A 25,255-nucleotide genomic window follows, 5' to 3' on the forward strand; every position below is an offset into this window, starting at 1 on the left:
CAACGCCAGCGCCAGGCTGGGGACGTTTTGCCACAAACCAAAGCGTTGTAATTATTTGTTGTGATGATGGGGGCGAGGGGGGGGGGACCCATTCCAAATCTCAGCGGAACTTGGTTTTAAACCCTTCGTCCTTCGAACCCAGTGAGACGCTTTATTACCGGGGCCGGAGAGCGCTTTACCCGCAGCCGAAGACCTGGGTCTGCCCACGCCGTCTGGAACCGTGCGTGCCCCATTCAATCGAGGGATTCTTGGTGCCACACACACCCATCCCCCTTCAACGGCATGGACACGTGGTGACTACAAGCACCAAGTCACCTCAAATCCTGCTGCCCTGCAGACCTGTTTTCATCCTACCGTACTGCTGACCGCATTCACTGTCAGTTTACACCCACCTGCCTCCACTCATGTCACTACAGCGTCTCCGGGTTTACCCCGGTGTGACTGCAATCACAATCTGCCCCCCTCCCCTTCTGCTCAGTAGTAGCTATTATGGGCTAGAACCGGATTGGGGCTTCTTACTCGGTGTGAACAAATACTAAGTCCTGTCGTTATGCTGCCTGGTTAGGCTGATGCAAATCCAGAGCCACTCCAACCAAAGTACCTGTAAAAAGCAGAGTCGGGCCCGGTGATCTAAATCATCAGACACTTTGCCTGAGAAAAGGCAGCTGGATCAGGCCCCTAATCCTCCTTCAGGACGGGGTATTCTTAACTCTACGTTAAGGGCAACGAAACAGCTGCTTTGTATTAAATGCCCGATTCAGTGCTGGGCTTTATATACAGCGGAGCCGCGAAAGCTACGTGTCTGAGTCCTAGTGCCAGGGTTCCCAGCGACACACAGGTCCACACTCCGCCCAGTGCCCAGAAGAATTTGGAGCCATGTGGATCATACAGCGCGTCTATACTCAGAAGAGCAACGTTCTTGTGGGCTGTGGATTTGCTGAATCACCTGCGTGATGACATTAACAGAACCAGGGGGATGTGGTTCCCCCCCACACACACACACACACACACTTCCAAGCCCCGGCGAACAACTCTGCAAGAAAAGGCTGTTTTGTGCCGGACTCACTTGACTGGCACCAAGGTTGAAACGAGTTTCACACCGCGCGGGCAGAACTGAGCCGGAAAGTTCAGAAGCCGGCAAAGTGCCAGGCTCCCAAAGCGCGGCGCGGGGCACACGGTTATGGTGGCTTCACCAGAACCGGAGGAGCTACTTAAATCACCCCCGCCCCCAGGACGCCAGCCAATTTAGTGATATACGTATTTGTAGATATCATGTCTAGTAATTCACTGCCAGGCTCTGGGCTTGTGCGCCCCTTTTAGCAGCCAAGTCAGAAATTCAGAAGCCCCGGGTTTAGCATGAAAACGCGGACAGCCCTTTAAATGAGAGCCGTGCTTCTGGTCACTGTCACAATTCCCGTTTCATGGAGAGTTTCAAACGCAGGAAGGGGGAAACTAGTTTCCCTTGCATCTGACGCTGGAGACCCGCCGTCCTGCGAATATAGCGACAGATCGCACCCGTGTTTCTGTGTACACGGATTGACATCTCCTTTTGCTGCCACAGCACTGGGGTGGGATGGTGCGGCTGCTCCCCTGGTCCTGCTGTTGCAGGGACCCGCCAGGGTCTGGAAAGCCGCTCTCCTAGGGGCACAAAAGGATGAGAACTGAATTACGGCTTGTCCTCGTTGAAGGAAGCTTTTCTACGGCGGGACGTGTTTCGTTTCCCTGCTCTCAGTGATGGTAGCTGCTGGGTTGCCTGTAAGTCTACTTTTTGCCGAAGGGGCCGGCTAGCGAGGTCCCCAGCCCGTGTACAGGCTATAGCCAGGGCATGTTTTGTACCGGTTGGCTATTGGCGGCACGTTGCACGCAGCACGGCGGTCCCAGTCTGGCAGCGGGTGACACGCTTCGCTTCCAAAGCCAAAGTGCGCCGCAAACTCGCCTGCGGCGAGTGCTGCGCGCTGGAGACCTGGGACTAGTTTATCCCTGCAGCGCGCCCAGAGTTTCTGCCTCGCTCGTCTTCACAGCTGGCCCTTGTGGCCGCTGGACTCACGCTCGGGGTGGGGGGTGGGGGGCCGTTTAATACAGATCTGAGAGTCCCCGCGGCCGGAGCTGTGCGTGTGAGTTTTGGAGACACGCATTGTTCTGCCCAAAGCCACGTGTTGGCAGCGCTGGAATTCCTGTCCGAGGAGGCGAGGCCGTAACTTGTTCTGTAGCTCTGGGGGGTTTCCTTTGGGCCGGCCTCCGCTCTCCTTCCAGATGTTCATGTTCCCCCCCCCCCGGGAAGGTCCGGGGCTTGTACCCGCTCTGTAGCGTCTGCCTTTGATTTGTGGCTCAGCGATCCGCGGCCAGGACCTGCTCACAGAGGGCTGGGTTTGCTCTCGGCCCGGCCTGTCCCAGCTTAGGGCAACCTGCGAACCGATCTATCGGTTACGGATCTCGGTGTCCAAAGACAGCGGGTGTCTTTGGGGGCCTTGGAAGGGAATCGGGGGGGGGGGGCTGCAGCTTGTCGGCCTGCAGAGGAGAGGGCTCGGGGAGTCTTAGGACCCTGGCTGTTGAGTCTCCCCATTGTCGGGAGTTTGGAAACGTCCTTTCCGAGCACGGCTTCTCTTCCAAGCCCGCTAGACCCGGCCTCGCGGCTCAAGCCGGGCTAGAGCTCCAGCCGCGTGTAAACAGGCCGCCAGCCTCCTGCACCGAAGTGAAGGTCCCCAATCAGCCGGGGCAGATCGGGCCTGAGGAGGCCTCTCCCCTTTGTCTGCTCTGCGCTGGCCCGGTTCAAGGGGCCATTGGGACGGAGCAGGGAGAGATGGAGGCCAGCCACACTCCTGCCATGCCTGAATTTGCTCCCAGACCTCTAGCTCAGAGCCCCAGAGACTGCAGAGGGGTCCAGCCCCCAGCGTGGGGGCTTCCCTCACCTGGATCCCGGTCCCACCTGGTGGGAAGAGAGGCCATGGGACTCGGCTCCTCCCGCGGGCCTAGAGGTGGGGAGCCTGGCCAAGCGCCCTACTCGCCTTTCGGGGCCCATTGTTCCCCGGCCCGGGCGCAGCCCCATTCGCCCCTCACCCCGGCACTGGCCAGGGCTGCGCGGCTTGGCTCTGGCTGTGCATCCCGCGTGGGGACACGCGAGCACACGGGACAGTCACACACAAGGCACGCTGCTCTCCCCCGCTCCCTCCGGAGGCTTGGCTGCCACTTTCAGCCCCTGCCCCCCCCGGCCCAGACCGGGAGCCCGTTCTGGGAGCCAGCCCAGGCTGTGTATTGATCGGCGGGGAGAGGAGGCTGCGGCTTCTGATCACACGGGAACCGAGCAGAGCAAAGCCCAGCCCAGCCAGTCAGGGCCAGCACTGGGTCCCAACCCCAAGTCCCTGCACTGCTGAGGCCGGAGAAATCGCCTTGCGCCCTAGGGGAATCCAGCCCCCCGCTGCTAGCGGGACTCTGCCGAAGCGGAGAAGGGGAGCGCGAAAAACCCAGGGCAGGGGAGAGATCTTGGGTCTCCGAAGGGATGGGCGAGTTTTAGTGAAATGTTGATTCATTCTGAGACCGGGGGGAGACACACCCAGTAACCCCAGCTCCGTCAGCCTGGGAGATTTGGGCTAACCCCGTGTGTGTGTGTACGCGCGCGCCCCTTCTCAAACTTTTACACAGAGGCTCCAAGCGAGTTTTCCTCCATTAAATTCAAGCCCTCATGAGTGACCCATTTGAGATACTTTCCCCCCACACACACACTTTGGTCAGCTGAAAGGGCAGAGCTTTTCCGCACCGTTTTGTTTTATTTGACTTGCATCTCTCCCGGATGTGTTCGGGAGTTGTGGCTACTTATTTCCTAATATGTCCCCAGAGCCTGTCTTTGTGGTTTTATTTCCGACTTTTTCTATTATTAGCGAATGACGCTCATTGTTAAGCTGGTATTGTTTATTAATGCGCTCGGACATTCGTTCTTCCTTCAAATTCCATTATTCCCGAACCAGGCGCGAATTTGTTAGATTATCCGCCTTAAATACCCGCTATTTTACGGGGGTTCGGTCATTTAAAAATCGTTCGTGCCTGGCTGTCATTTATTTCGTGTTTCATTTACAAGTAATGTCTTTAAAAACCAGTCCCTTGATTTGAACTCATAAACCTAGGCAAAGACGTATTTTCTCTGCACCACATAACAAGTAAAACGCGAGACGGCTGGGGCCTGTAAAATTGGCCCTAATTTAAAGAAAAAAGTGGCTCCCTCCAGAATAGGAAAAGCTGGGTATTTCCAGCGGCTACATTTTTGTCCTTGTTGCGTTGGGCATTTGCTGCCTTCTTCAGCATTTCGAGGCGATTGTTTGTACATTGCTCCTCGCGGGCGCGCCCGGGTGGAATCAACGTTTCCACGCGAAAGCGGACGCCGGGATTTGTACCGCGGCCGTGAAATGTATTTGTGGACATTTGCCGTCTCATCGGTGAGCGGGCTCTTCCTCCGAGGCAGGCGGGAGCCGGCTGGAGCGCCCCCCGTTAAGTTAGGAGACCGCCACGTGTTGGTTGGTTTCTTTGAGATGTTTCGTAGCGGCCTTTAGCTGGGCTCAACGGCGGGCAGCGCCCAGTGGCCTTGCCGGGGCTTTTAACCGATGCAAACACACGAGGAGAAATTGGCTTGGCCCTTGGCTCCGCGCAGTAACTGGTCCCCCAGCTTCGGACCGCGCTGGTCCCGTTTTCTTGTCCCTGGGAGGCTTGTGTGCAAAGAATGCAGGCCCAGCGCCGCGCCGCGTAACTAACCCGGAGCTGGGGGAGCCTGCGGGGCGGGGAACCGCTGCCCGCGGGGCCGGGTACCGCTGCCCGCGGGGCCGGGTACCGCTGCCCGCACTCCGCAGCCTGCGTTCGCTCGGTGCTTTCCTCAACTGCAGCTCTTCCTTCTGCGCCGATCCTGGTGCTCAGAGCCAGCGAGTCGCGTTCATACAGGGACGGTGCCAGGACTTTCCAGGGAGGCCTTTGGCCTTTGTCGAAAGTGCTTGTGTCAGGGGACAGAGAAGCGTGCCAAAGGAGCTGCGGCTCCGGAGCCGCGCTGCCCCCAAAGGCGGCTGTGCCTCTCGGGGGCTGCACGGGGCTCCCGGAGTTTCCCACAGGGGCCCTGCGCGCTGCAACACCTTGGCACCAAAGCCTGGGCGGAGCGTGGGGAGAAGCCTCTGAAACATGAGGCTACTTTAAGGTACTTGTGTATAAAGTTACAAGAATGAGCCGCTTGGAGTCCGGGTGAAAGGTGCAGCCGACCAGAGCCCGGTGGGTAATGCTCAGGGTCTAGGCCAGCCCCTCCGTGTACCCCACACCCCGACAGTCCCCACGCAGAGGGACTGTGGGCTGCTTCTCTTAGACAGGCCCAAGTCCTGCTCGGCGCATCTTGGCTAATCTCCTGCCCTCTTTCCTAAAGGGCCTTTTGGTCTGTAGTTGCTTTCCCTCGGGTGATTGCATGGGTGGGTGCCTTAACCACAAGCATTTTAATTAAGTGACTGTTTGTGCAGCGATGGTTACGCTTCCCTTTTGCCCAAAGACGTATCTCCTTGCAACATCTGCTCCAGAAGTAACAATAACAACCATCACAAGGCGGACACGGGGAGGTGACATCCTCCCTGGCTCTTGCGCAGCCGAGACCAGCTGCCCGTGATGCAGCGTGGCAATGCCAGGGGACCGGGCTGCGCCAGGGCGCATGGGGACGCATTGCGTAAGGATCATTGTCCCCTCACTCCCAGCACCAGTGCACGGCCTCGGATCCAGTCTGACATGGACCCCCCCCGCCCCCGCAATGTGGCTGCCTCCAGCAGCGGCGGTGGCTTGAATCATAGATTTGGCTTGGATCCATGTCCCTGGGACCTGCACCCGAGCGAGTCCCTGCACAGGGGGAGATCGTAGGCGCTGGTGCTGGCTGGAAGCGGTTTCTGTCACGTACAAGGTTTGCAGTTTGGGTCACTGGCTCTCAGCACCCCTCACTCCCTTGCACAAATTGTGCCCGGGACCCGGACCCGTGGGCGAGATGGCAACTTTCCTCTCCGTGCAACAAGCATCGCCCCGTAACTTCCGCTCTTTACCTCGGAGGCCAACTCGGGCAAGTTTTCCAACAGCTCGGACCAAGCGTAACTACCCCCAAAGAGGGCGTTGGGGGCAGGGCAGAAGGGGGGAGGCAGCCCATCCTTGGTGTTTCCCTGCCCCACGCAGACCTGTGCGTAGACGGGAGCCCGCCAGGATACCGGGTTTAGGGAGCAGGCACCGTGATTCCTGGGCGTGCAGAAGCCCGGCTCTGACTTTCGATGGCTGTTTAACCCCCAGTAGTATCCGCCCTTTGGCCGGCACCTGGAGGGAGGGCTTGCCTGGCCCAACACGGGACAGCCTTTTTCAAAGGGCTCCGAGTGGTTCCTGTCATTTGCAAAGGGCCTCCGCGCGCTCAGCCTACCCGTGACAAAGGTGGCCTGGCAGGGGGCGGCTGCTGACAGGAGATAAGCCAAGGGCTGTCCTGGTTAATAAGCAGCCTGTTTAACTGCCGAAAGAGCCGGTCAGCTCGCGGCCCGTGTGCCGGGCGGGCTGCGGGTGGCAGGGCCAGGCTGGCCCCAGGCGAGCGCGGAGCGAGCCCAGGGCGCTGCTCCAGCCAGGGAGCGCCCGGGGGCGGGCACAGCACAAGGGCGTGGGTAGGGGGAATAGCGCCAGGGTGCCACGAGCACCCTGATCGGGGGGTGGAGGGGGAGGAAGGGGCGGAGATCAGGGGCTAATAGCGGCAGCCGGGGCTTCCCCAGGGCTGCGTGGCATTAGAAGTCGAGGTGACCCTGTGCATCGGGAGACAGGATTGCTCTGCATCGGGGGACCCCATACACGTGGGAAGCAAACACCCCCAAAGGACTTGGGCTGTTAAAGCGAAGCAGGCGCTTTAAGCCCGCTGGGACACACGCAGATTTCACCGGCGGCCAGCCTGAATTTGCAGTTCTAGGAGGCTAGGTGCAGTTTAGCGAAACACGGAGCGTTTATTGTACAAACACGCACCGGCCCCAAGCCCCCCAATAAATACTCCCAGGTGTCGCTCCTGGATTGAACCCCGCCAGCATCCAGCGACCTTTGCTTTTTGCATTCACGTGTACGGCTAATGTACGAGTAACAAGCGTGCTCGGGAATTTGTCCTGCCAGGGACTAAGATGAGCCTTTCGCTGCCCTTTCCTGGGTGAAAAATTCTTGAGCAGGATGGAAAGGCGCTGAAGTTTCGTTCTGGCTCTGAAATCACTTTTCTTCCTGCCGCTGAGCCGATTTGTTAAAAGCTAGACCCCTTCTTCTCGCCTTCAGCGGGATAAGGGCCATCTACGCCCCCGGCCAGGGAGGTGCGCTTCTTAGAGATGCCGCGATGCGTTTAATTTTTATTTTGAAAAAGAAATTCGTTTCAACACAGGTAGCTACGAATCGGGCAAAACGTGGTTGTAAGGATCTGGAAACAAGGGGGGGGGAAGGAAAGATTGGGGTCTAGATCATCGTGACAAGGGTTTTTTGGGGAGGAGATTTTTGTTTGTTTTATGCCTGCTTTGTTTTTGTTTCCTTGCAACCCTCGTGATTTTTAAGAGGGTTAAACGCATGTAAATTTGGGCCAGCTTTGAAATCCAGCCCATCTCCGAAAATCCGGAGCAGCTAGGGTCACCCTTTCCTGGGAGATTAGAGCAACGCGTCCGTTTAAAATAAAAAAAGAAAGAAAGCAGCCCAAGAGAATTTGGCAGAGCTGCAGATTTCCCGAGGGAACAAGCCAGCCCGGGCTGCGGGTGGTTTGGCCGAGCGCACCAAGCCGCGCTGAATGGGAAATCTAGGGGCGATTAAAATGGGAAAACTCCGTGCCAGACTTCAGATGTTCCTGAAAGACAAACACGCTCTGGGGCCGCTGCTGGTTAGCGCTCGTGCTTTCCCAAAAACCAAACCTGGGGGGTGGCGGGGGGGGCATTCACACCGTCTCCCCGCTCTGGAACCCACCGAAGTTTTGAGTGGAAGCCAATCCAATTATGGCCATTAAAAGGCAGCTCAGGGCAATAAAGTGCGCAGGGGCCAGCACGCCCTCCCCCCGGGGTAAATAAAAATCATCCTGCCCCTGCCCTCGCATGCTCCGCGGAAATTGAAGCTCGCGGAGGCTTTTCCGAGGGGCCCCGCTTAGGAAGTATGACACAGACAAGGGGCTTCATTAGTTTGTATTTTATTATAGGGCTATGTAGGTAAAGGGGGAGGAGTTGCCTTACATTTAAACAGGTACGTGTTGGATCACGGCGTAATCATCAAATTTACAAATGCCTTTTCCACCGAGGGGCAAAGCGGTTAAAACCCATCGTCGAGACAGATGCGCAGGCGTGGCTGGCTAGGGCCGCAGCCCTAAAGACTCACTAGACAAACCGAGGGGGCTATAAGGGAGGGGAGGGAAGTTGAGCTGCTTTTTTTTTTTTCTCCTTTTCTCCCCCCCCCCCTTTTTCTTTTTTTTTGGGTCTGTAAACTGGATCGGGACTGCGGATCCGCTGGACAAGCCTTTCCTTCCCCCTCTCCCGAGCCTTCCCAGCTCCCCCTCCCCACCCCTTACAGCGGGTCCCCAAACCTCCATCCGAGATCGCCTGCCCTCCCCGCCTCTTCTCACCGGAGTGGGTTTGATTCGCCAGGAGAAGTACCCCCAAGGGAGGAAAGAGGCAGCGCTGGGAATCTGGACTGGCCCCGCCGGCAGATTTTTTTTTTTTTTTGAAGGGAGGGGGGTGGAGGAAAGAAGTTTTGTTTAGTTCAATTTCCTGCGTGTTAAAGTCAAGATAAAATTTCAACCCAATAACATCAACTAAAAACAATGCTGGTCCCTGGAACGGACCGAATATTTACACCATTCCTGCTGCTTGCGGCAGCAAGAGGCTGGGCAATCCCACGGCGAGAGCCCAGAGGCTCCCCACCGTCAAAAGACAGCTGTCCACAGGGTCTGCAGGGGCAGGGTGTAAAGGGGGCTTCCACTCCCTGCCTTGCCCTTGACACACGGAGTTCGAGAGTTGAGTCGTCCAACACCTGGGGGGCCGCCGGCGGGGGGAGTCTGTGTCTCCAAGGCGCGTTTCTTTTCAAATCGAGGAGGGGAGGCCCCCGAAGTCCTCTTCCGGGCTGTGTGTGTGTGTTTGGTGTGAAAAAAAAATCAACCCACCGGACGGAATAATCCCGGGTGCGGAGAAGGAATAAATAGGAGTTACTGGGGAGGGTCCAGCAGCAGATCTCAGCCAGCAGCCCTGAGCCGGGGGCTCTTGGTCGGGGATGATGAATGATGATGACCATGGGGCATGGAGACCCAGTCCTGCCCGGGAGAAGGAAACACACCGACGGCAGCTCCGGAGCAGGGAGCAGCGGGGCCAGCGGTGGGCGCAGGCTGGGCCAGGAGGAAGGCCCTCGTTTCTCACGTAGCAAAAGGCCAGTGGGGAGCCGGGCCGGGCCGGGCCGGGCCGGGCCGAGCCGGGCCGAGCCGGGCCAGGCGCTGCCTACAAGACCTGGAACCTCCAGGAGGCCTGGTCCTTGTAGTCCAGGCAGTCGGGGGAGTTGAAGTTGAGTTTCCAGGAGGAGGCGGCGCCGGGCTCCTTGTAGTCCAGGCAGTCGGGGGAGTTGAAGGCCAGCCCCGTGCTGCCGTAGCCCTGGTGGTGGTGGTGATGGTGGTGGTGGCCGGACCCCTGGCCCAGCGGGTGGTGGTGGTGGCCGGCCATGGAGGAGGGCGCCATGGGGCTGAGCTGGTGCGGGTGGTGATGGGAGTGCATGGGCGCCAGGTAGGAGCTGCACTCCACGCCGCCGAAGTAGGAGGAGGAGGCGGCCGCCGGGTAGCCCTGCCCGTAGCCGCCGCCCTGGCCGTAGGACATGGGGTAGGAGGCGGAGGCGGCGCCGGACACCGAGCGCTGCATGCAGGACGCGCCGCCGGGCGGCAGCGGCTCCGGCACCGACACGGCCGAGGGCGCCGCGCCCGGGGAGATGGAGGCCGGGCTCCAGATGGACGAGGCCGGGGCGCTGATGGAGGCGGCCGCCGCCGCGGGGTTGCCCAGCGCCGCCGCCGCGCTGCCCGAGGAGCTGGAGCTGGAGGAGGACGACGAGCCGGAGCTGGAGACGGCGGGGGGCGTGAACTGGCCGCTGCTCTCCGAGCCCGAGCTCTCCCGCGCCGGGGACGGCTTCTTCTTGGCCGGCCGGCTCTTGGCCCCGCCGCCGCTCTGCTGCTGCTGCCGGCACTTGGCCCGGCGGTTCTTGAACCAGACCTGCGGGGAGAGCGAGCTGTCAGCAGCCAGCCCCCGGCACCCACTTTCCCCAGCCCCCATCGCCAGCCCCTGGCACCCAGCCCCCCCAGGACCCATAGCCATCTGCTGGCACCCAGTCCCCCCCAGCACAGATAGCCAGCCCCTGGCACCCAGCCCCCCCCCCGCACCTGTAACCAGCCCCTGGCACCCAATCCCCCAGGACCCATAGCCATCTGCTGGCACCCAGTCCCCCCAGCACAGATAGCCAGCCCCTGGCACCCAGCCCCCCCCCCGCACCTGTAACCAGCCCCTGGCACCCAATCCCCCAGGACCCATAGCCATCTGCTGGCACCCAGCACCCCCAGCACAGATAGCCAGCCCCTGGCACCCAGCCCCCCCCCCGCACCAGCCCCTGGCACCCAGCCCCCCAGGACCCATAGCCATCTGCTGGCACCCAGTCCCCCCAGCACAGATAGCCAGCCCCTGGCACCCAGCCCCCCCCCGCACCTGTAACCAGCCCCTGGCACCCAATCCCCCAGGACCCATAGCCATCTGCTGGCACCCAGCACCCCCAGCACAGATAGCCAGCCCCTGGCACCCAGCCCCCCCCCGCACCAGCCCCTGGCACCCAGCCCCCCAGGACCCATAGCCATCTGCTGGCACCCAGCACCCCCAGCACAGATAGCCAGCCCCTGGCACCCAGCCCCCCCCCCCGCACCAGCCCCTGGCACCCAGCCCCCCAGGACCCATAGCCATCTGCTGGCACGCAGCCTCCTAGCATCTGTAGCCAATCCTCAAGCATCATAACAGCCACTTCCTCTAGAACCCATAGGTATCCCCCAGGCACCCTGAACAGCCAGCAACACCCATTTCCCCTAGCACCGCAGCCATCCCCCAACACCCTGAACAGCCACCATTACCCATAACCAGCTGCTGGCACCCACTTCACTCAGCACCCATAGCCACTGGCACCCAGTCCCCAAGCATCCATACCCATCCACCAGCACCCAAGCACCCCAACCAACATTCATAGCCACCCACTGGAACCCCAGACAGCTCCTGGCATGCCTAGCCTTCCACCAGCCCACAGCCACTCACTGGCACCCAGCACTATCCACCCCTACCCCGACAGCTATCAGCATTCCCAGACATTCACCAGCACAAGCTGTCCACCAGCATGCAAGACAGCCCTGGGTGCTCACAGCAATTCACAGGTGCCCAGTCCCCACGGCACCTGCACCCATCCACTGACACAAAGCCCCCGCAGCACCCATCCACACCCAACCACCCGTTAGCCATAACTCCCAGCACCCACACCCATCCACCAGCTGTGAGTCCCAGGAGCACCAACTCCATCCCCCAGGCTCCCACACTATGCCCCACCCTGCACCCCCCAGCCATAAGACTCACTCACAGGACCCATCCCCCTCCTTGCAAGGAGGGATAGGCCATTGACTGCCAGCTTCTCCACTGTCCCTGCCAACCAGCGCCTATGCCCAGCACCCACCCCCCACCCACAAGGGAAAACAACGTTAGCGTCGAGTTTCCTCACTACCCGCATCCCCCCGCCATTAGCCGGCTTCCAAACTAAACCCCGCACACCACCCAGCTCCGTCACCCATCCCCGGGGCTAGCAGGGAGAGCAGACCCAGCAGTACCTGCTTCCCCCAGGGCACAGCCAGCTTCCCCCTGGCCTCCCGCAGCAGAGCAGCCAGCTCCCCACCTGCAAAGGAGACTGAAGCCCTCGGCATCCAGGACCACCCCATTATACCCCACCCATCCTGCAAGGAAGAACAAACCCACCAGCACCCAGCCTACCCATTCCCCGGCAGCCCACCTCTGCACTATCCCCAGCTTTTCCCTCCATCCTCCATCAGTGCCCAGCACTCCCCGCTCGGCCCCAGCATCCTTCTTCCCCAACCAGCACCTCAACCCGTTCCCCGACGCAGTCCCCAGAGCAATGAGCTTTCAACACAGCACCTAACTCCCCCAGCCCGCGGAGAGCACGGAGTGATCAGCACCCAGCTTCACTCCCTTCCCCGCACTGTCCCCCAGGAAGAGGGGCACAGCACCCAATGCTCCCAGCTATCCCCCCCCCCAGCACAGCTGCGAAGGAGGGAACACTTTCTGGGTCCTGATCAATCCAGCCCCGTTCCGCTCCACCCCAGCACAGCACGCATCTCCTCAAGGGAGAGGGGCCCAGCATCCCGCTCCCACCACCAGAACTCTCAGCTGCAGCGCCGGGCACCCCCATTAGCCCGCAGAGAAATGGGCCCAATGGGATCAGCCCCCAGCAGAGCAGCCCGGATCCCTGGCTAGCACCGAGCAGGGACATAGTGACCAGCACCCTCCCCCCCGTGGCCTTCTCCCCCCGCTCAGGGGCTTGGGGCACAGCAAAGGGGACCTCACTGAGCCTACCAGAAAAACCAGCCCCCCGCGAGAGAGGCGGAGCACGGCCCCCTTCCCACCCATTAGCCAGGGCTAGGGGCCCAGGACAGAGCTAGACTCACTCTCCCCCCCCCTTCCCCCAGCCTGCAAGGGGAGGGGCAGCCCGGCCCCACACTGCAGAGACGGGTCTGTCTGTCCGGAAGGCCTGTGGTGTGCGTCTGTCAGCTGGGAGGTGGCGGTGGGGGGACACTGCAGTCTCGGGGGCTGAGTTTGCCTCTGTCCCTACCCCGGTGCTGGCACCTGGACCAAAGGCGGCGCCAGGGAGCCCTCCCCTGGCCGGGTAACAGCCCCGCTTCCTCCCTCTCCTGCCACCTCCTCCAGGCCGGAGGGGCCATTTCTGCGCCCCCGCCCCCCTCCCTTGCCCCGCACCCAGGTGTCCCAGGCCGGGCGCGCGGCTGGCTCCTCACCCGGGCCCGGGAGCTGGTTTTTAAAGCATCCTCCACACCCCACCCCAAGGGCCTACGCCCGAAGCTGCAGCCAGGACAGAGCGCCCAGGAAAAGTCACCAGGGCCGGGCTGGCCGGCGGGCCCATGGCGAGATGCCGGGGAGGGATGGTGCCGCTCTAGGGGGGTGTCCAGGGTGGACCGCGGCTGGATCCCCCTGGCCGGGGCTGCCCCCCGCCCCCACCTGCAGAGAGACACGGGGCCCGCGCTGCTGGGGGCGCAGGGGACAGGATTAGCCTTTATTCCGCAAATCAGGCTCCGGCGCCCAGGCTGCCGGCGTTTCCACGGCGAGGGGACACCCTGGGCAGGCTGGCGAGCTCCTCAGCCCCTGGGGCTCCCTCCCGCGCGGCCTGATTTCCCATTGTAAAGGGGGGCGGCGCCCGTCGCCCTCGGGCAGGGCGCTGCGCGGCCGCGGAGCTTGAGGCCAGCGTTGGGGGGGGACGTTCCCCGCCTAGTCCAGGCAGGGGCAGCCAGCGGCTCCAGGGCGCGGAAGGGGTGGCTGGGACCAGCCGGAGAGCAGAGCCGGGGGAAAGGCCTCCAAAAGCCAGGAATAAAATCGCCCTTCTCGGCCTGAACGATCCACGCCGGCTCCTCAAACGCCCCTTGGCCGCGGCCGGCTCCGGGGGCTGCGCCTCTCCCCGCCAGAGGCGCTGAGCTTCCGCGCAAACCCAGGGGCGCAGAAGGGCGGGCAAGCCCCGTGGCTCGGCTCCCCCGACAGCCAGCCCAGTGCCGGGCTCCAGCATTCGCCTGTCCCTGTCCGCAGCAGTCAGGGAGCTGAAGCGGGTCTCAGGCTGGGGGCCCCCCCAACCCGAAGCAGGGTCGGGAGGGCAGGCCGCCCTGGGAGCTGCTCGAAGGTGGATCTGGCCAGGTCCCTGCCCCTCCGTCTGTTGGATCTAGGGCCTGAACGTGTCCTCCCAGCCCCTGGGCTGGCCATTGCCGGAGCACTTCGTCAGAGGAGGCCCGGGCGGGGGAGTGCGAGTGTGTGCGATGGGCTGGACAGTGCGGCAGGCAGGGCTCCGGCACCCGGGTTAGCAGCCCCTGCGCCCCAGCCCAGCCGTGCCCCGGCCCCGCAGCAGGCAGCGGGGGCGCGCCCAGGAAGTTCCCCCATCCCTGGTAGTTTGCACTGGGGCTCCCTCTACCCCCCCCCTCCCGCCCGCAGCTGCTGGCCCTGCGGCGGGAGAGACGGTACCGGACCTGGACTCTGGACTCGGGCAGGTTGATCTTCAGCGCCACCTCCTCCCGCATGAAGATGTCCGGGTAGCGGGTCTTGGCGAAGAGCGCCTCCAGCACATCGAGCTGCGAGCGGGTGAAGGTGGTGCGCTCCCGCCGCTGCTTCCGCGGAGTGGCTGCAGGACCCGGGAGAGACAGAAACAAGCGGATTAGACCCACGGACCCCCGCACTCGGGTGCCCCCCACTGCAGAATCTCCCGGGCCGGGGCGCGGAGCCGGGCCCTGCAAGCCCCTTGCTACAGATCGGGGGGTTCGCAGGATTCACAGCCAAGCATTCAAAGAAAAGAAACCGGTGCTAGGGAGCGGGGCCGGGAGGGAAATAAACTAATTTGGCAATTAAATACCGGTTAATATCAGAGAAACTACCAACCCCCATCTCTCCCTCCCAGCAAAATGCACAGTCTATAGTTATACCAAGTGTATTTATGTTGCGTTTCAACGCTCCCCAGAAGCCAGGTTTCGTGGCATTAGGATGGGGAAGGGAGATTCCTAAAAAAGATGTTTTTAAAGAGGCGGGAGACAGGGGTGGAAATGCGAGCAAGCAAATGGGCTCCAAAAGTTAAGGCCGAAGTGAAACTGAGGAGGCAAAATCCGGCGGGGAACGCAAAGCGGATTGCGAACCCTCCGACCCCCCAATCCATACACAACACCATTACACAGCGGCCTCCGCAAGACCCCGGAGGGGAGTTTTCAGGGTTTGTTTGTGTGTTTAAATTACAATCCAGGGAAGAAAAAAATCGAGCGGGGGAGAATCACAACACACAAGTTAGGAACACGCCGAGCTGGGAACAGTGCAGCACCTCTGTGGAGTTGGGTACGAGTTTCGTTAAATTAATTATTTTTAAAATAACAAAGTTAACTATTCGAAAGAGTTTCCCACTGTTAAAAAAAGCACACGAATTAAAGAGACATTTAAACTTTTCAAACTTCTTATCTGATCGTACAAAAACTAGTTGTTGGGGGAAGGAGATTTCTCTATTGAAATCCTGTTGATTCCCACCCTCGTTAATTTTGAGAGTAAAAATTACTTTAAAAAGGATCTAACGAGCAGATTTGTTCTTTTAAATCTTTTTTCAAAAGGTACTCTGGGTATTTTTGAAAGCACAGTCTTGGAGTGGAAGAAATATCCCATTGTTCTCATCTTCGTTGCAAGAAGACAGGAGAAAAATGACTTCGTACAAACTTGTCCCAGGTGAGCAGTGTAACCGGACTGGTAGAGGGGCAAAGGAAATTAAAGTGGTTTGATGCTCACCCGGATAGCCCACCGAGGGATGCAGTAGGTCCATAGCAGGTCCGGTCAGCCCCAGCCCATTCATGCCATAGGGGGGCTGTTTGAGGTAAGACATCATGCTAAAAGCTGGAAAGATTTTCCCCAATTATATATATATATATATATATAAAGTCTGTCTAAAATTTCTCGAAGTCACAAAATTGGTTCTTCCAGGCGATGGCAGAAAATCCGGGCGCTGGAGAGACTCCCCGCTCCCTAAAAGAAACAAACAAAAAAAGAACACACACAAAACCAGACAGACATCAGCAGCTCTTCGGAGCGGAATCGACAAGCCAGGTTGCTTCCAGGGCACAACACAAACCGCTGGGATTCGGAGTTTTACAGCCAGACCAGAGCGGTGCAGATCAAGCGCAAAGAAATACAATTTAAAAAACAACGATTGCAAATAATCGAAAGCGTAGGGAAGTTGGGACTATTTTTTGTGCATTAAATGAAATCGTTTGGGGCGCAAAGAGAGAGGCGCAAGCGCACAGCAGGGCAGCCTGAAAAGCCCCCTGCTCGCTGCAAACAGGGCTTTATTTCGCTCTGCGCCAAAAAATCCTGTCGTGCAAATAAAATCGAAAGTCCCCCCCCCCTTTTCGTTGTCAGTTATTACGGTTTTAAAGTTTTTGCGCATGTTGAGAAGAGGGCGGCGAGGGGGGGCAATCAATATGGCCATACCCCTCCCAAACGAAGTGAAATAAGAAAGTACCAGAGTCGAGCTGGGGGAGGGGGGGGGAGAGTTTTTTAAGCAGAGTCACATTAACATACAATCGCCGTGGGGCTTGGAGGGGGGCACAATACAAGTGATGGGGGAAGATAAAGCAATTATTTAAAAAGATAATTGGATTAGAAATCAAAACGAGATACCAAAAGGGGGGGACGTATAATTAATTTAAGAGCGAGCAGAAGGGGACATTTTAATTAGAAATGGCGAGTAGTTAAAAAACAAACCGATTTACAGTCACTTTGAAATTCATATTCCAGGGGGTTCCTCCCGTAGGGGTGACGGAAACAAATTTACCGAAAGGCACAACGTGTGTGTGTGTGGGGGGGGTGTTCCACGGTCTCTCACTAGGGATTTTATTCTAAATAAATAAAACGAAAAATGGCCAGAGTTTCTTTCCTGCCATGCCTTGCTGGGAGCCATTACAGGGCTCTGAGAAGTGCCAACTCGGACACTTCTCCGCCCGCTTTCCTGCGAATTCTGGGTTCGGTTTTTGCTGTTCGCCAGCATTCCCCTGATGTAAGGAATTTACAGCAGGGCCGCGGAGATCCCGGGAGCTGGACTGTATTTGTTTTTGTCTCGGAGCGAGGTTTCCAGGTAAAATCCACAACCTTGATCCCGTCTCCAGACCCAGGAATCTCTCTCCGCTGCCCACAGGCGCCCAAGAACCCTCATTACCCCGCGAGAAAAATTAGACGAGACAAACCAAAGAAACAAAATCCTAAATCCACCCAGCAACAGATGGCGGCGGCTCTAATCACGATTAATCACCAGCTAGAAACTTTAATTGTGTTGAGGGCCATGTTGTCTCCAGCTGAGTTTCCTGTATTTACACCAGAATGATTAAAAGGGGAGGGGGGCTGTTTGTTTTCGCTGGTAAGACTATTTCCAAATTAATTTGCATCCTCCAGGGGTGCTGGAACAATTTGTACCGTGGGGGTGCTGAGAGCCAAAGCACCACAGTGTAAACTCTGTGTCGGATGGAAAGCACTTCAAGCAGAGGCGCACAGACACGCACACCCCGCACCAGCACCTCTGTCCTCCAGCTCCCAGGCTAACCTGTTGCATTTGGACACTGGGATCCCCTCTACTTTCGTTTTTAGTGTCTGTGTGGAAATTAAATACATCCGGTTGAGTTAGCAGATTGGAATAAAAGCGAACTGCACAGATACGTTTACAGGAGGTTTCCAAAGAGGCCTATCGTTACTTCTCCATATAGTCTCTTTCCCAACACGACCGAGTCCTCACTGCAAAGTATCCTAACCCTTCAGGCCATGGGGGGTTGAATGAGACCGACCTAGCCTCCCGGAGACCCCCCCTAACTGTAAGCACCCGCGCCTCTCCATCCGAGGGAATTAAGACTACTCCGTGTAAACAGAGGCGCCCCAGCCCCAAGAGAGAGGGGGCTCGAAAGCGGATCCGTGGCTTGGAAATGGACCACTGAAGCCAGCACGTTAGGCCAGGCCAGGCCAGGCCAGGCCAGCCCCGGCCCGAGAAGCCAGCACTTTCCCCCGAGCAGATGCCGCCAGAGCGGCTCCTGGAGATGCGTCGGGCTGAGCCGGGAGTGATTTGGCCCGTGCAGTCATTATGTAAGTTTGTTTGCCAGCCCTGCAGTGTCACCATCCCAGGGAGGGGTGAGGCGAGGCGAGGCGAAGCGCTCCAGGAGGCTACGAGCCGGGGCGGGGGCGCTCACCTTCAGCTTAAATCAAACAGCCCCCAACCCCCCCCTCCACCACCATCCAAGTGCGGGGCTTCGCCACCCCCGCGCGGGACCCTGCCGGGCGGCCCGGGGTGCGGGGGCTCCGCAGCGGAGTTGCAAAGTCTGGCGGGGAGAAGGGGGCAGCCCGGGCTCCTCCCAGGGGGTCCCAGGCAGGGCAGAGGGGGCCGGGGCGCCGCCACAGCTCCCCCCACCCCAGGTCCCGGGCGCGGGGCGCAGAGCGAGCAGGAGCCGGGCGCCGCCGCCTCACCTAGCCCCGCAGCTCCCAGTGCAACGCCGCGAAGCGGGTCCCGGCTCCGCTCCCCGGCCAGCAGCGCCGGGACCCGGGGTTGGCAGCTGGCTCCGGCCCCCCCCCTCCCCGGCCCCGCTCTGCCACTCGGGGCGGGGGCTGCGCCTCGTACTTTCTTCGGCAGCCCAGCGCTAACTTCTGGCGGCGGGAGCTGCGGGGGGGGGGGCCGGGGCAGACCCGGGGGGGGCCGGGGCAGCCCGGGACGGGACCCGGCGCGTTTACCTGGCGGCAGGAGCGGTCTGGCCCGGGCGCGCCGGTGATTGGCAATGTAGCCTGATGGAGATTGATCACCTTTCCACGGCCCTGCCCTTGTATGTGCGCGCGAGGCGAGTGCGTAACCAGCCCCGGCGCCAATCCCCGGCCGCCCCGCGCCTGACTGACAGCCGCCTGGGCAATGGCAGCGCGGGATGCGGGCTACCTCCGCACGCCCCCCCCCGCTCCCCGCTCCCCGCCCCCCCCCCCGGGCGCCCCACGCCGCCCCGGCCCCGCGGCGCGCGCCGGCTCCCCCGGGGCTGGCTCTGCCCGCGGCCGGGGCGCCTCTTGCCCCCCCCCCCGCCCCCGTGCGCGGCGCCCGGGCTCCGCTCCCCGCCCCAGGCAAAGCCCGTCCGAGCGCGGGGGCCGTCCCGGGCCAAGCCCCGGGAGCTCCAGAGAGCCGGCGGCGGGCAGAGGCCCGGGGCCGACCGCCGCCCCCTGCACCCCGGCGGGCCCCGGGGCGAACTTTTGCACGTTCACTTGCTGCGTGTGCGCGTCCGGCTGTTTGTGCGCGGGCAGGCGCCCGCTGAACCCGGACCCACAGCGAGAAACCCTGGACTGAGGGTCTAAAGGGGCGAGATCCCCGCACCCGGCCCCTGGGGATGGGGAGCGATTGCCTCCCAGTCCTCCCCGAGCGTGGCTTTTTTCTCCGCGACCCCCACTCAGTCGCCTAAAGTTTGCACCCCGCACCGCCAGTCTTTCGTACGCTCTTGCCTGACACACTCGTTACATGTGCACAGACGGCGGAACGGCTGGTCTTCCCCTGGCGAGGCGCTTGAAACGGGACCTTTCCTTCCCGTTTGTGTGTGGGCAGGACCTAGGCTCGGAGACAAGGGGTCTGCGAATTGTCCTGGCCTGGGATGGCTTTTCTCCCCCCCTTTCTGAAACATTAAAATGGCCCGTTGCTGAAAATCGGTTAAAACCTTTACTGGAAACGCGCCGATTGTTTTCATAAAACGAAGGAAGTGGCAGAAATGGCCATTGGTGACCATTAACTTTGTCTTTTCTCTCCAAACTGTAGGCCACACAATTACCCATCCATATATAGGTTTAAGTTGCACCGTCTCATAAATATTAACGAAGGGCCCTAATCCCCTCCTAAGAATTACTCCTTCTTTTTGTAGTTTACCAGGAGAATGTCTAATAACACAAAGGGAAAGCTGAAAAGGGGTAAAAATAATAAAATGCAAAAAAAAAAAAAATCGACTCGTTGCCAGCAAAATAAATTAAACGCGGCCGGGCATCAAAGTAAGTGTCTTTCCACGAGACACTTTCCTTTGGCGTCCCAATAAAATACGGTAACAGAATATCATGGATGCACACTGTTTCCTTAACTGCTTCTCAAAGGGTCCAGGAGATCTGCTTAGGACCTTTAATAAGGCTTCGGTGCGGGTCTTTTGTTGATCTCTCAAAATCAACTCCTTCTCATTGAAGTTGGAGCTGAAAGCGAGCTAATGTTCAAAGGAAGTGACCGCCAGCCCAACGAAATTACATTTTTTCGGGCGATGAGGGGACATCTAATCAAAGGGGGGCGGGGGGGCGGACGAAAGAAAAGGAGGTTTACAAGATCTTTCTATAGTCCGCAAAAGTCAGCGACACGGCCACTTCTCCGCGGAACAAAGGCGCCGCAGCCCATTCACAAAAAAAAGAAAAGAAAAAAAGAGAGAGAGAGAAAAGGCCTGGCTGGGGACACCCCTCCCCCGGGGGCCTACCTTTGCCATTGTCCGCCCAGGGGGCCAGCTGCTCCCAGGCACCTGAGCCTTTGTCCCAGCGCGGCAGACAATGAGTTTGGGGCCAGTTTTTGAGCTAGGAAGGGCTGATCTCCAAAGCGCTTGTCCTGGCAGAGGGAGCCTCGCCAGATCCAATCGAGCCCCTTGCCAGAAACACAATATTATTAGCTATACCCCCCCCCCCATTAATCGGCTCCTGGTTATTCGTCCAGAGGGTTTCGCCATGCACAGGGGCAGATGGAGGCGAAGCATTTGGGTGCTCGGCTCCGTAGGAGTGTCCGCCCGGCCCTCCCCGCGCCCCTGCTCAGCGCCACAGGATGGGACCCGGGCTCGGGAAGGGCGAAGGTATCAAGTAGCACTGGCCCCTTTTTGTGAGCGCGAGTGTAATCAGAGTGGTTGTCTAATCCCAAATTGCAGGCGCATTTTCTGAACGCTCAGCCCATAAAAGCCCTGGATTAAGGGGAGGCAGGGGGCACAAGGCAGAGAGCGAGCGAGCGAGAGAAAAGTTTGGCGCAGCGTGCAGCGCGGAGGACCCGGGGCTGCTGCCTGGCGCGCACACTGCGCTGGCGGAGAAGGAGCAGCGGCGGCGGAGGCGGAGGCGGAGGGGGGGAGCCAGGTTGCCCTGTCCCGCGAGGAGCCACCTCCAGGGACCGCGCTGGACGGGGCCGGCCGTGCCCCCAAAGGGCCCCGCTCGGGACGGGGCGCCGGCGGAAGGCTCCTGGATTCTGCCCCAGACCCCAGGGCCCCCAGCTCGGACTCCCTCTGCTTGTACCCAGGGGGAAGCGCTAGCTTGTGCGCACAGGTAAGGTGCAGCCCGGCTCTGCCTTCCCTTCCCGCAGCCGCCCTCGGGGCAAGGTGCAGGGCTGGCTGGGGCACGGGGAGGGGAGGGGATTTTTTGGGATGGGGGGCTTCCGTTCCCCGGTGCTGGGGCAGGTCACGGAGCGGGCGGGTTCCCCATTCACACGGCTGCAGCCGGGTCTCTCTGGCGCTCTGCACAGGACAGGCTGGAGGGGGTCTGCGGGCTGAGACACTGGCTGGGGCAGGTTCCTTTCCGAAGCAGGTTCCTTGAGCGCTTCCGACAGACAGTGCCGATCTGCGGCCAGAAACACGAAGTACCTCTCGAGCTACAGCTGTTAGGGCAATCTGGGGGCATTCATTGAATTTAGCGTCACCATTTCCCCCCCCCCTCCCCAAGCCCATAGCATGTAGCCTGGCTGGTGGGAACTGCATTTGGCTTTTCAGGAGGGGCTTCCCGATGGGCTGCTTTGCAGCTCAGGCCCCACAGAGAGGAAGTTAAAGAACCAAGCTATAAATACTTCGGGAGAGAAGCCCAGCATTTACTTTCACTCCCAGCGACTAACATACACAGCCAGGCTTCTAGTTTAACACTGCTGGCCCAGACACCGAAAACAAGCTCGACTGACAATATTTCCCTCCTCCTCTTTCTGGGGAGCGCGTTTCCCCCCTTCCAAACCAGCAATCGTTCTTAGTGGCCAACGCCGCATCTAGCAGCCTGCATTGTATTGTGTTGGTTCTCTACTCGGTGTCCAAGCATCACCCCCTGAGCCCAGGCTGCCTGCAGACCGCTGGGAAGTCCCAGCGCCCCCTCTTCTCCACAACTCAAACCCAAACCGGGGGAGGGCTGAATAATCCATCCCTGGAGCTGCCTGGCTAGAAGTAGCCAGAGCCGCGCATTGCAGAGAACCTGCTCAGGGAAGCCAAACTGAGAAGCGATCAGCAAATTAATGGGAAAGTTTTAAAAGGCCAAAGAGGACGTCAGCTGTCAAAACTTATTTTTCCCTCTTTAATCACAGCAGCGAGGACTCCGCCAGGGCTGGTGTCATTAGAACGGGCTCCTGCTCCCAGCCCCACAGCCAAAGGGGCTGCGAGGGTAAACAGATGTTCGCTGCAAATTAACAAATTCTCATCTGACTCTTAGGACCCAATAAACCGCATTAACCTACATTAAAACAAAAAGGGCCCACTCGTCTCTGCCCAAACGAAGAGCGGCTTGGAAAGGCGGACGGCAGCAGGAGGAAAACAAAACCAAATAAATAATAATAATAATAAAAAAAACCCTCGGGAGGTGGTGGGGGGATGTAGTCAAAGGGCGAGGGGGAGAGAGAGAAAGAGACAGATCCTGGCCCGAATTTCATCCCCTAATCGAAGGAGATAAGAGGTTTAATTCATTGAGCACATGAACCAGCTCGGAAAGCGATTCCCGTTCCAGGCAGAGCCAAGCCCAGAGCCCTAGTATTTACCCTGGCGCTCGTTATCATTTTAACCGGATTATTCACGATGTGGATTTGGTAACATATCGTGGATTCTCCCTGCACTGGTCCGGGAAACGCACCAGCGCCGGCAGCCGCAGGAGCCTCTCCTGAGTTGGGAAGCTCAGTCCTGGCCCCACTTGGCTGGATTTGGCAGCGATTGGACGGGGCAATTTTCAAACGGGGTCTCTGGCGACTCTTAAGGAACAGGACTATTGCAGGGCCAGCTCCCAACAAGTGCAAGCGGAGCCACTGGGTCCCTTCCTAGAAACTTCACAGGAACTTTTCCCCAGGCCTTGGCAGGCGCCGATTGGAGCTGCTGCATTCTTGTGTGCGCGACGGGGCTGTTCCTTCCCAACTGAAGCATGATTTATATTTTCTTGTAAAACCTCTCTGACACTCTGAAGCATCAGCCTGCTGCATTATTATTTTCAGGTCTTCCGACTTGTCGAACAGACTTCCTTTTGTTAGGGGTCCCCTTGCAGAAGAGGGTTTGTTTGCGGCTGGAATGAGCTGAGCAGGCGAATACAGGAATACGCCACGTAAAAAGTTGAACTTTTGGTCTGGCTTGGTTCTACCTCTCTCTCTCTCTATATATATATTTTAAAACTGCAGCGCTCTGAGTTAACAAAGGGCTTTGATCTGGCCCACTGAGCTGTGAAAGGCACGACACTGCAAGGGAATCGTTAGGTGAAGAAAATGATGCAATGTTCCGAGTTATGAAAATCTTTGACAAAGTAGCAGTGACCAGAGGTCCGATTTGCAAAATCTCCATACGAACAGGAACAGCCTCCGAAAGAGAAATTGGAACCTTCCTGGACAAACATTGCTTAGACCTGGGAAAGTTTTAAAAATAAATATCACTTCCATTGCTTTTTAATTTCCCCCCAAAACTCTTATTTTTGTGTCTGAAGGAGAATCTTTGGTAGCTAGACCGTTCAGTTTCAGGTAGGGAGCTGTTGCATTTGCAGATATTTTACAAATTCATTTTAAAACTTAACTAACCTTTCCCCAGCTCCCTCCCCCTCCAAACAATCAGAAGTAATAAACTTTTCACACTGGGAAGAGAGGACAGCAGCAGTTAACGGTAAGAAAGATTCAGCTTTTATTGAAAATTTATATATGACTCAGTCTTGTAATAAATAAACAGTTTTCACAAAAATGAGAGCGCTGTAAGCCAAGGGAACATGAACTGGGAGGGGTTTGCACACAATGGCAAAATCAGACTTTAATAGGTACAGAATAAATATGAACAGGTTCTGGAGCCAATGCAGAGATCCCACAAATTGGAGAAGGGAACAAAACTAGATGTAATAAATAATTATAAAAAATGGCATAGCCTTTAATGACAAAATGTTTCTGTAAACTGATGCACTTCAATTAGCCCCATCTCACATCACATCTTCAGATCACAAGGCTCTTTTCAAACCATATGTTAAAGAACTAGTCTCTGAGCAAATCAGACAGTCTTAAATGTATATTATACATACAATAAAATGTAAAATGCTGCTGAAATAAACACTGGTAAATATAGCACATTTTAATAACTGGATTGAGTCAGATCTAACTATAAAATTTAGACAGCTTATTAAGTATTACATATGGCAGGACTAGATGAAATCATTCAGCATGATTTTAGTTTTCTATTTTCCCCTCTATAATCCTATTACAACAAAAACATATTTATTTCAAAATTCATTCCTCCTCCAGCTAAAGAAATCCAGACAGACATATTTTTTTCTCTTAAACATTTCTGATATCACCACCACCACCACAACGTTTCTGTGCAAATGTATTTAACGGAATTTCAACATGATGACTAAGCTCACAAATAAATCATAGTACAAAGCTAGTTTGGAATAATATTGCTTGAGTGGAAAAAAATAACAAATCCAGAAAACAACACAGTATAGAGCTGGCCTAACGAAAGGGCAAAAGTTTTATTTTTTTTTAAATATTGACGTGTAATATGTTTTTTTTCAGTCTTGGGGTCAGTATTTTAAAAATGTAAGAAAGGTCTGGACTACAAAATGCAGCTGCATCTGTTCCAGGAAGGCCAGTCACTGAAGGACACATTTCTCTTCTTTCTTGGCCATCTTGCCTTTGTTTTGTTCAAGAGTTCTTTCCAAATGTTCATCTTCTTCTTCAGCCCTGAAAAACAACCCCAAGATACAATTATTGTCCATTTTCTATCTAAGGTCACACAGTTCTTCTTTACAGGCTAATTTGCCAAAGGGATTTGGATATTGAGCACCACTCTAGAGTTAGATGTGATAGCACCATTAGTGTGAGGATCGGGCTCTAGTGATGGTCTGATTTTCTTTAAAATGGATCATCACTACCAATCCCCGAGTTCATGTTTCACTCTTGATCACCAGAGAACATGCTGCCTTTGTTACTGAACTTTCCTCAAACTTTTACTGTCTGGACGATAGAGACAAAGCAGATCCATTCACAGAAAAGTCAAAATGTCTCTAGAGGGTTTAAAAAAGAACACATCATACTTACTGTTTTTCTTGGGCATCCAAATCTCTGACCAGGGCATCACGTTTATTAACGAGAATAACAAGTTCATCCAGCAAAAGCTGCTCTCGCCTTTTCTGGGCCTCAGTCTTTTGCCAATCTGAAAACAATATACAAATACATTCAATAACAATAACAACCCCCCACCCCCAAATGTGTG

General features: G+C 57.5%; 2 protein-coding genes across 13 annotated transcripts in view; both read right to left on the minus strand.

Moving 5' to 3' along the window:
• Window positions 1-8,574: 8,574 nt before the first annotated feature.
• Window positions 8,575-15,926, minus strand: OTX1 (orthodenticle homeobox 1). Its single transcript, XM_073335314.2, has 3 exons — window positions 15,570-15,926; window positions 14,282-14,433; window positions 8,575-10,217 (listed from the first exon to the last, which is right to left on the minus strand). Exons 1-3 carry the CDS (start codon window positions 15,664-15,666, stop codon window positions 9,462-9,464), a joined length of 1,005 nt encoding a protein of 334 aa, XP_073191415.1. The 5' UTR covers window positions 15,667-15,926; the 3' UTR covers window positions 8,575-9,461.
• Window positions 15,927-23,653: 7,727 nt separating this feature from the next.
• EHBP1 (EH domain binding protein 1) overlaps window positions 23,654-25,255 on the minus strand; it is a 402,075-nt gene continuing 400,473 nt past the window's right edge. For all 12 annotated transcript variants that reach the window (XM_078852347.1, XM_078852346.1, XM_073339539.2 and 9 more), the window contains 2 exons: window positions 25,081-25,195; window positions 23,654-24,723 (listed from right to left, as the gene is read on the minus strand). In XM_078852347.1, coding sequence (XP_078708473.1) covers window positions 24,633-24,723; window positions 25,081-25,195 — 206 coding nt within the window. In that variant the 3' untranslated portion in view covers window positions 23,654-24,632. The remainder of the gene's footprint in view (window positions 24,724-25,080; window positions 25,196-25,255) is intronic.

This window comes from Lepidochelys kempii, chromosome 3 (genome assembly GCF_965140285.1).
Source record: "Lepidochelys kempii isolate rLepKem1 chromosome 3, rLepKem1.hap1, whole genome shotgun sequence".
NCBI lineage: Eukaryota > Metazoa > Chordata > Testudines > Cheloniidae > Lepidochelys > Lepidochelys kempii.